The 11,146-nt window shown below is 47.5% G+C and overlaps 1 protein-coding gene across 15 annotated transcripts in view; it reads right to left on the minus strand.

Moving 5' to 3' along the window:
* The window catches only part of CELF2 (CUGBP Elav-like family member 2), an 832,193-nt gene that overhangs the window by 158,607 nt on the left and 662,440 nt on the right, over nt 1–11,146 (minus strand). For 14 of the 15 annotated variants that reach the window (XM_019460830.2, XM_019460833.2, XM_019460824.2 and 11 more), the window contains one exon: nt 9,146–9,342. In XM_019460830.2, the coding sequence (XP_019316375.1) occupies nt 9,146–9,323 (178 nt within the window). In that variant the 5' untranslated portion in view covers nt 9,324–9,342. Of the gene's footprint in view, nt 1–9,145; nt 9,343–9,514; nt 9,723–11,146 lie in introns of those variants that run through there. The other variant, XM_019460832.2, reaches the window with a different exon arrangement.

Genomic DNA, 11,146 nt, shown 5'->3' on the forward strand with positions numbered 1-11,146 from the left:
CGATGAGTGGATACTCCCTTTCGATCCTTCAAATTCATTTCTCTGATACCAATTCATGATCCTCCTAATGGAAGTAGAGAAATTACATTCCTTTGTTCTTCAAACCGATCACTGTCCAAAGTACACTTCTCCAACCAGGTTTCTCCAATCTGAATTAATGCCAGAACGTGGAAACTGGATTAGGGGCATCTTTCTCAGTAATTTACATAGAGAGTGAAAAAATATTGATCCTAATAGCTATTCCTGTGGCGTCTCAATTGCCATCCTCATTCTCCCAGACCCATTAGTTTTTACCATTATAACCTGGCCCTGTTCAGAGAACTAGCTCTTTTTTCCATCTATAGCAAAACCTGCTTCTGTGCTGCTACCTATGTGTCTGTCTACGTGACTCAGCGGAAAAGAGGCCTGGAGAAATCCACGTACCTCCCAATCCATCAGGCCCCATATGCCTTTATTCTGTGCTCCCTTCCCCACCACATGTGTGCATCAAAGCAGACTGGAAAATAAACTCAAGACATTGGAAGGCCCTAATTCTTTAATACATATGATTGGTCTAGTTCACTGCAAATTCCTCTAGTGTGATACTTAATCTATCACTGAGGTACCTGATGTCTGCTTTTCCACTGAATTTCACAGTAGGGGTCAGAACATTTCCAATTCTCTTGACCAGGTGTCCTGAAAGCCAGTATACCATCATCTGGCATTTCTGTTACCAGAATATAAAAACCCGAATCAATCTGTTGCTAAATCATATATTATTTTAGTCTAGCTTCTACTTTTTCCCATTTGGCCAATTCTCTTTTCATCCCTTTTTAGTTTCCAGTGGTTTTGAAGGTCATATGATTGTTGTGCATTTATTCATAGTGGCACATTCTGGCATGCTTATGTCTGAAGGGTCTCGCAAGAGGTTTGGGCTAGCTAGCCAATATTAGAAAAGAAAGCATGTGAATGGATGATCTCAGGATCAGTGAAGTTTGGACAAGGAACAAAGAACCCGAGACCTCATGCCTAAATCTTGTTAGCATCTGGGGCCATATGTCCAAGAAGAAAATTCAGTCTTTTAAGAATCCATGAACACAAGAAAAAGGATAGTCATGGTGCTAAGACCATGGTTGGAATCATTAAAGACCAGAAACTTTCTCACAAGGTATGTAATGACTTTATTTATATTTACAACACTAGCATTCTAAACACTTCTAAATCTAACTCAACTACGGTCAACGGTAAGTTTTCATTAGAAGCAAAGACTGAAGGAGGAAGAGAGAAAACATTTCAACCTGATTGCCTGATCATCTGGGGTCTTTGGAGTGGAAGCAGTAAGGGAGGGCAGGTCGTGCTACGCCACGCCAATTCATAGGCCACGCACGTGTGTGTCAGAGCAACGGGCAGCTCTACCCTACAGGAAGCACTCTCCTTCTGCTTGGGAAACTGGACTTCTCATTTCCAAAGACCGGTTTCATAATGACCCTCAGTATCGTAAACCAGGGTGGTTCACTTGTGTAACTGATGGGAGAGCATTTCTAACATGGAAAAATCTCGTTGGGGGCAAATGAAAAGGCAAAGAAGACCTCTGGGCAGGCAAACTATAAATGTACTCAATGGGAAATGCAAATTGTGAGATCTAAATTTAGCTGTTTCAGTAAACCTGTAGACATGTGTGGGAGGGATCCCAACAGACCTAGGCCATGAGGCCCTGGGTTTACTTTTCATGTAAATTTCTACCAAAAAAAAAAAAATCCATTCTCCTTTCATCCATATCCTGTTTCCTTTATTCCTTCGCTACGTTAATTCCAGAAAGGCAAATCGACCAGGGACAAGACGGCTGGGGACCAGCTGATGTCCCAGACAGAGGAGGAGAAAACAAAATGGTCAGAAGCAGCCTTAAGTAATTTATTTTCTTCTTTGATATTGGCTCTGTGTGTCCTCTGCGTTTCCCTCCTTCCTTTTCTTCCTCTTTTTCTCTCCAGAGATATAAGGATCAAAATATGCCCAGGACAGATATTATCTGCCAGGGGAGAAGCTACCCTTTGATAAAAGCAACAGAAATTCAGGGCTGGGCTAGACAGGCACAATCCAGTCTCAGCTCCGGAGTAGGGGGCATTTAACAGGATTCCTTCTCGCTGTAACTTAACAGAGGCTAATTTAACAATTCTCTGATTCATCTCAATCGGTGCTTGTGGATGCAGTCTGTATAAGTCAAAATAGTTTTAAACTCCACGAAAACCATGAATTGTTAAATCTTTAACAGAGCCATATGATAAAACTACTGAACCCACCTCTCCCAGGGATGTGATAAGGATCCCCGCCTGCATGAATATAAAAATTCTGACTGCATTTTACATTTATCCTGCAGGACTCAGTCAGCCAAACAATGAAAAGATGTCACAGGAAGTTACACAGTGATTTCTGTTAACGTAAAATTAATTCAGGATGAGAGATCCTTCCTGTGGGCCACTGAGACAGCACTATCAAAACTGGGGCTGTCCCAGAAAATCTAGGGCAGCAACCCTGGATTCCAAGAGATTGAGGGCAGAAATCCTATCCCTACTTGCGTGTGTTGAAATGTAAAATTGGTTCATCTTCCTGCATTTTGAATTCTTTCTCAATTATGGATTTCAAGATGCCATCGCTTCAATAAACCGGTTCCACGCCCATTTCTGTTACTTAAGGGAAGCTTCTGACAAGAGTCCTTTCAGGAAGAAAGGAAAGGTGTGAAACATGGAAACGCTCCCACCCGTCCTCCAATGGGATTCCTTTAATAAAAAGGTCGAAGGTGTTCTCTGCGAACCTTTCACATTTTAAGGATTATGGGTCAATAAGACAGCACCTCTCTTTAGACTCTTCCAGCAGCATGTGACGCCGCTCCGTCAGGGCTGAAGACACCGAGACGCGCTCCCTGAACGAGCTGGTGATGATGAAATAGCGCTAAGTCTCTTGTAAGCCCCGGGGCCTGCTCTCCTTCCACCCTACCACGGGAGAATGTTCTGGATGCAGGGCTTCCTCTCGTCAAAGTCTGAAATGAGGAACATTAGGTACTGGTGCCTTGCACCCTTCTCCTAGGGATTAGGACCAATTTAGAGTTTATTAATGAATTCCTGCAGACTGAAGTAGGGGCTCTCAGAAGGGAAGGAGCGACTCCGAGTCCAAGACCGAGCGGGAGGGGACGAGGGTCACATCAGCCATGGCGCGGGCCACCCCAACTGCGGCCGGACCATCAAGAAGATGAAAAGGCGCCGGCACCACAGCCGCTCCAAGAACTGCTCTTTTGAAACGTTAATAACTCTTCCCAGAGGAGCCTTGAATTTACTTTTTGTTCCACCCAGAATGTTCTGGGCTCTAGAACTGGAGGAGCTACAGCTGCAGAGAAGCTCTACCACGACCTGACCTCGGAGCACATTTCAAGAAAAAAGGAAGTTTTGTTCTTCAGGCCTGTGGCACACAGAGAGAGTCTACGCAAGCCACTTCCCGTTTCTAGCTCTCTTTTGGCTGAGAAATCGCAGGGGTGGGGTGGAGGGAGGGAGAGACAGGGAGGGAGAGGGAGAGAAATGTGATCACTGAGGCATTAGGTTCGGACCCAGGGCTTGGTCCGATTCTCTACTCAAATGTTCAATGATTTCTTTCTAGTTACTTAGCACAGACCCCTCAGTTTTCCTTCCTGTAAAATCAGAACAAGCATGTAACTTAACAAGATTAAATAGGAATATTTAACACCTGAGGTTAGAAAAATGTAACTCGCCTTCATTCTACAGTAGACTTTTTTAGGGTGCTATGGTCCTGGGTTATAATTTTGACAAGAACAGAAATATCAAGAGAGCAACGATCCAAGGAACCCAATTTACCAACATGGGGAGGCTCTGGGGGAGTCTGGGTTCCATGAACCCCACGCCCGCACCTGCCACGTCCTCCATGTACGTCCTTTTCAACCACCAACCTGAGGCCAGAGGCCACCCCTCTGCCTTGCCCGGCTTCCCTATCTTAGGTCTCAGAGAACATTCTGACGCACACCCAACACCCTTCCTGACCCTCTCCAGAAACAGGTGATTCCACCTCCCTGCTCGCTCCCAGAAGCACAACCCTCGGCACCCTACTCTCAACAGCCGCACGATCCCAGTGTCAGGAGAAGCCGCCCTGCTCTCCAGCAATCCTGCCCTTCGTTCCCACCAGCTCTTCCAAAGCAGTCGTTTTCGACCTCTTCCGTTCTCCTTATGTCTTCTGCTCCGCCGGCCTCCTCAGGAACGGGCCGTCTCCAGAGAAGACGGAGGGCATCTGTGCTGTCTACTTCCCTCCGTTAGACTGAAATTTGATCTGCTGTTACTTCCTTCTAACTCCCTTGCTGTCTCAGATGAGGGCCCTTTGTCCCCTGTTTCATTGTTCTTCGGCCACTCTTTGGTCTCCTCAAAGACCCCGATTCCTGTCTTCCTTATGCTTTCAGTATGTCCGCTGGCTTCAGCTCCTTATTGTTTGCTTAACACAAAAATGGCCAGGCTCCTAGAAAGGGCGGCCTCACATGTAAATCTACACAGTCCGTGACTGCTACCCTTCTCAAATGCTGTCACATCCCCCCAAACACCCGAGCCAGTGGCTTTCCTTGGCCCACACGCATCCTTGTTGACTCTTCTGTGATACCTCAGACTCAACACACGGTCCAACCTGGACTCCATGTTCCTCCCCTTCCCCTTCTCTTCACTGTCGACTGCTTTTCCACTCCTCCCAGTGAGGCCAAAGTCCTCCTGTTCATCCCTGCCTCGATTTAGTTATCAAGTCCCCTTCTTTCCAACACTCTCAGGTCTGTGTCACTCGGGACCCCCTTGCCCATGGCCACGGCCAGCAGCGTCTCTGATCAGGCCCCACGTGCTTCAGCCTCCTGGTCTCTGTTCCCTGTGCTGACAAAGCCTTCACTGACCCTCAACTATCTAGGCAATAAAATTCTAATATTTAGGCCTGAGAATTAAGGCCTTCTAAGAACTGGCCCTAGCTTCTATTTCCAGATGTCGTGACCTCCCCCCCTTCCATTTCATTTCATGGACTTCACGTTTCTTTCCATCTCTGGCAGGATTCACAGTTCCCAGGACCCGCCCTGCATTTCTCACCCCACGCCTACCATCAGGCCAGTCCATCCACTTGCAATGTTCAACACTGTCTTTACTTATTGAAATCCAATTTTTCTTTTTCAGGATTTGGTGAAGTTGCCATGTCTCCCTATCTCCACAACTGTCAATTATTCATCACCCGCCCCCTGCCCAACACTGAACTTCCAGAGTTCAGATAGGCTCCTCCCCTTCCTGCCCTTATCCGGTGGTCTTCAATAGTTCCATTACCTGTGCACTGGCCTCACTGTCCCTATTAGATTTCAAGTTCTTGGGGACAGTGATGATAATAGCAATTATAACAGTAACCATCACCACACAAGCTCCTACTATCTCCCAGCTCTGGGCAAACAAAGCATGTAACTTCATCTGGGTGACCCTACTGGACAGTCTCCACCCTCAGATGAGATTAAGAAACATGCACAAGGCCGACACCCAGGAAGTGGCCGAGCCAGAAACTGAATTTTGGCTTGTCTGACTTCAAAACCGACGCTCTTAACTACTGGGGGGTATGTCTCAGCACCCACAGACTTGACCGGTAACTACTGAATAAAACATCTTCTCCATGAGTCCTAGTAGGTAGGACAGCCAGCTTCCGCAGCTTGCGGACTTTGCCTAGTCAACACATATGCTAATAGGGAGAAGGCACGAACAGCTTAGGCTCTAATTCTTAAAGGATGATTAAAACAAAACAAAACAAAACAAAAAACCCAAAAAACAAAAACAAAGTTTTTATGCCTTGAGACTTAAACAGAACATCAGGTGCAAAGCGAGAGAAAAACCTAATTCACCTGGATTACGGAATAACCGGATTTTGTCTCTGTCCTTGGAACTATCAATGTCATTGAGGCAATGAATCATGGCCACTCCAAAAGCCCTACTTAGACTGTGTTCAGACAGAGCTCCAAAATTCTGATTTCTGAGGATGTGACATCAGCCCGGGAACACACGACAACTATACTCTGCTGACAGGACCGATGTAAATGTGAGGTCCTACTGTACGTGTGCACAGGAAAATACCATAGGGCGCACACAGGCATCGGTGGAAAAGTGGTGGTGGTTGCTCTCTGTATGGAAGCGGCTAAGGGCTGTAATCCTCAGAGGGCAATGTCATTATACAGCTCAAATCCCATCACTACAAATACTGTTAAAACAGAGATATCTGTATAACAAAACTCCTTTCAAGCTTCGGCTGACAGTCCACATACTTCAAGCAATATTTGATGTGAGCCTTGGAGTTCACAGTAATGGGAAATGACCTATATTTCCAAAGGTAAGATCTGAATGATTTCATCTGTAACTGTAAAAAAATTTTTTTTTACATTTATTTATTTTTGAGAGACAGAGCGTGAGCAGGGGAGGGGCAGAGAGAGAGGGAGACACAGAGTCAGAAGCAGGCTCCAGGATCCGAGCCGGCAGCACAGAGCCCGACACGGGACTCGAACCCACGAACCGTGAGATCATGACCTGAGCTGAAGTTGGACGCTTAACCGACTGAGCCACCCAGGCGCCCCTTCATCTGTAACTTCTATCCCATGATAGAATGGGAATGATGTACAATCTAAACCCATGAGCAACGAAACTAAATAAACACAAAGGCAGGAACCAAATCAATCTTGCTCGTAAAGGGCAGAATTCCCTCCTTTCATTCGGGGGAGCATTTAGGTAAAGGAGAAGGCCCCCGGCCCACACCCTGAAATGGAGCAGAACAAGGTTGGTTTGAGGCCTCATGTGAGTGAAGTGAACACATGGAGGTCAAGTACATGAAGACGGACTGTGCCCAAATTCCTACTCTGCTACTTACTAGCTGGGTCAAATGAGTTTTGCTTCTTAACTTTTTTTTTTTTTTTTTTAATAGAGCCTCGATGTTCTCATCTGTAAAACGTGACGAACAGCGCCTACTTTCAGGATTTTGGCAAGAAGGAAATGAAAGAACTCCTAAAACAGGGCCTGGTGCACAGCGTATGTGCTTAAAAAAGTTTGCTCCTTCATCGCGTCTCCTCCTCCCTCCAAGACTCTGGGCTTATGCAAACTATTTAAAGGAAGTTAGCTGCAAGACATAGTGAATGAAGTTAACAAAATATATAGTCTCAAATGTAGCCTCTTCAAGACAGTGCTCAGAGGAACACTGAGGAAAAGAGAAAATGGTAGAAAAACTAGACCATGCACACTTTCTTGATGGAAAGAAAGTCTTTTTGGCTAAGGCAAGACATGTGTGAAAGCTAAAATGCAAGTAATCAGACAATAGTAAATGAGGTTTGATCACTATGTCAAAGGTCATTCTGAAAAATGCTGAGAAACTGAAATCTGGAGGCACATTTTCTGGACAAGGATGAACTCATGGTTACTGTTCTAAAAGACTAGTTTACTGCCCCGGCCTAGTTTTCTGCGGGTGCCGTTCTAGATGGTGGGATGGCCCTTCTGGTGACTCTCTGCTCCAGTCTGGTGCACTGAAGTTTCTTTCCTCAGTAGGATACTATAGAAATTAATTATGAAAACAAATTCTAGTCTTCTACATTTGGGACACATGTGGGTAAATAATTTGGAAATATGATCCACAAACATCTCAACATCGCCCATCTGTGATGTCTTAACTCCTATCGAATTTCAGATATTTGATATTTTTTCTAATAATGGGACAACCAAATTTGTGGTGAGAAAATTCCCCCTAAGTTATTTTGAAAACACCCTTGGTGTTACATGGTCTGAGACAGAGAACAGGAGTCTTAGGAACTTAATCTGAAGGCACGTCTGCTCAGCTTTATAAAACGAGTATTGGCCTTAACATTCTTTCAAAGGTTTCCGAACGTGCTATCAGACCTCAGCAACTACAGAGAACAAGAGATGGCCCAGCATTTCTCAGAGTCACAGAGCATCAGTCTTAATGATTATTTAGTCCTGTCCCTTCACCTTCACAGTAAGAAAGAGGCTCAGAAAAGTGTGTGCTAACATTCACGGGTTCAACTAAAGTATACATACGAGCCACACAATGAGTTTGCAGGACCTCTCATGAGAGGCGACACAGAAACAAAATAATAGGGCAGACAGAAATTCCAAGGTGCAGAGAAAAAGAAAGAGCAAGATCTACTGAAAGACAGAGGGGCCCTAGTTCGACAGCCCAAGAAATCAAGAACAGAGAAAGAACAAAAAAACTAAAGCCAGGTTAAAACATCGACAAAGACCAAAAGGGAGCAGCGGAGAAGGTATTTTAAATTTAGTTTGCATGGAGCTTACAGGGGAGGACCCCAAAACACAGAAGCTTCAACCACCGGGTAAAGAGGTTTCTCGTCTCTATTTTAACAACCGACACCCCCCGCCCCCCATCACCCTCGTCTTAAAATGGAGGCAGTAAAAACCACCAGGTTGTATACACTTGAATCCTACCACTGGTAAGGGCGGAAACCACAAGCGTTTTGAAGGTGTGCTAACTATTTCAGGCCGCTAGGGTGCTTCTTCCCGCCCGAAAAGGCACATTTCACTCAATGATCCCCGTTTAAACCCCAAGAATTGATGTCCCCCTTAAAAGTGTACCCTTTATTCCTGACCCCAGTGGTATTACAGCAACTGTTCCGAAGGCATTTCAGGGTCCCCACAGGCTACGGAAAAGTAAAATGCCATCGTAATTGCACGGGCAATAACGGGAAGGCAGGGGTAGAAAGAGTTCGCTTAGGAAACGCAAGGCTGAGAAACACGGTTCCTTAGAGAGGCAGCTACTCCACCCCAGAGGAGCCTGCGCTGCCTAGAAAGTGACCTCGGGAGAGCAATCACGCGCCTGCACAGAGGCGCGGCCGCGCCGCTCCTCCCTCCCGCCGCTCCTCCCTCCCGCGTCCCGGGCAGGCTCGGTCCACCTGTCCGGCGGGCGGGCGGGGAGGAGCCCGCCTGGCCGGAGCACCCGGGCGGCGGCGGCGGCGGCGGCTTGCTCCCCCTCGCGATCCTCCCTCCCGCGGGCGCAGGGCAGCCCCGCCGGCCCCGCGCCCCCGGTGCCCCTGACCGTGCACCCTGCCCCCCACCGCGCGCCCTGCCCCCTCCCCACCGCGTGCGTTCCCCACGGTCTGTACCTTTACTCTGGGGAGGGTTCTGACTCCGGTCCCGGAGGACGTTGATCTGGTAGACGGCTCCGTAAGGCTCAAAAAGTTCTTTCAGCTCCTTTTCTGACCAGGACCGGGGGATTTGTCCGACAAACATCTTAATGGCATCTGGGTCTGGTTGGTCTGAGTGATCCAAAGCGCCGTTCATCTTGTTGGCTGTGCCGTTACTGTCAAAAAGGGAACCGGGAGCCAGAGTTAGGGCTGCACGGTGAGGGACAGGAAGAAAAAAAATGGGGGTGGGGGTGGGGGCGGGGAGGCGGAAGGAGGAGGAAGAGGAGCACGGGGCAAAGTGCCTAATGAGTCGGAGAAATTTGATGAACTAAAACAAAGCACAGGCACCATTAGGTTGCTCCGCGGCGGCAGCGGCTGCGGGCTCTCACTGCAGGCTGCTGTTCAGCATCGCCGCCCGAGCACAGGGCAGCGCCCCGCCGGCTGTCACCCGGGGCGTGGACATCTTGAAGCCCGGCTCGGGAGGCAGCTGCAAGTTAAGTGCAGGTCTCGCTCTGCAAGGCTGCCACCAACGCATCCGCAGCGCTATCAGCCCCACATTGGCTCTCGTGTGCAAAGAAGGGCAGGGCTGGATTTCTGCTGGATTCTCCCCCTCCGTCCCCCCCCCACCCCCCCGCCCTCCCTCCGGCCCCGCCTTTTGGAGGTTTTTGGAAGAGAGGAGAGAGGTGGTAATAATAAAGTCACATGAAAAGAAAATGAAACACTTGGCAGCCCATCAGATGACTAATGCAAGATGCTGGTGATGAATTTGCAGAGTGCGCGAGGCATCCATGTGTGCATCAAATTAGTACGTTGTTGCTGCTCAGAATGGAAAGTGCTCCAGCAATGCGGCTGGGCGCAGCTGATTGGCTGCCCACACTGGAGAAAAGGGCCGGGGCGGGGAGGGGGCTCCCATTTAAAAAGCACATTGTTTATGGGATCCAGGCACAAAGGGTTTAATTCAGAGAGGCAAAAGCGATCTCAGAAATGCCTGCTTTGTGCTGGGGGGGCGGGGGGGGGGGAATGCAGCCCCAGAAAGTTGAGTTCCCACTAAAGGACACTGAATATTTCAAATCTTTCACACTCCATAAATTGCTCTCTGTATATCTGACTTCCAGATGTTGCACTTGAGTTCTAAACAATCACACGTTTGGGAGAGAAAAGAGGAAAGTCTGCCTTTTCTTCTCCTAGCTTCAGTAAATATTTGGGGCTGATACAAAGAGCAAGACCATAAGCTTTTACATATCAATCTTCTTTAATGCTGTTTTCCAAAACCCTCATTTGGAAGAAAGAATGCTTGTTTAGAATTCTGCAATTCTAGTCAACATCATGTAATACGATGATGAAGGCATTCATTTTGTATCTGGATCCCTATTTGAGCTGCAGTAAATAATAAAGCAAAATCCCCTACCTCCTTCATCTACCACCCTCCTCCTTGCAGGCTAAACCCACCTACCCTGCCAAGTGACAAGGCTGAATGCTCTAAGCAGCCTTCATTTGCAGTACTGTGCCCTTGGTTTAGCATCTCATCCTGTGAAAATAAAACGCGCCCAAACAAGTGCACAGCCGCCGGACGAAGTACCTGCAGAGCCATGTCCGTGAGGGTCCGCCAGCCCCCAGCCCAGGAGGCAGAAAGGTCAAACGGGCCACATGGGCGAAAACCTCAGTGCAAATGGCAGGTGTCATTTCAGGGTGGCTTGGGGGTAATAATTTAGAAGACAGTCGAGGATCTCAAGCAGGGTTTCTTATTAGGTTAAAGCAAACAATCCAAGACCACCAGTGTACCTTAAATCTGCTGTGGACCTAGGCTAGTCCGGAGCCCTGGATAAAAAAGACCCCCCCACCCCTGATGGCTAAAAAACAAACAAAAAGGCTGTGGAAAGCGCGAATCCTGAATTTAATTTAATCCCGAGAGGAAAATGATGGCAAAGACTCTTCACTAGGGTCCTGGCTTCAATTTCTACTTCTTCTTATTCCCTCTAT

The sequence above is a fragment of the Panthera pardus genome, unplaced genomic scaffold (assembly GCF_024362965.1).
Source record: "Panthera pardus isolate Hobbes unplaced genomic scaffold, ASM2436296v1 HiC_scaffold_6, whole genome shotgun sequence".
Lineage (NCBI taxonomy): Eukaryota > Metazoa > Chordata > Mammalia > Carnivora > Felidae > Panthera > Panthera pardus.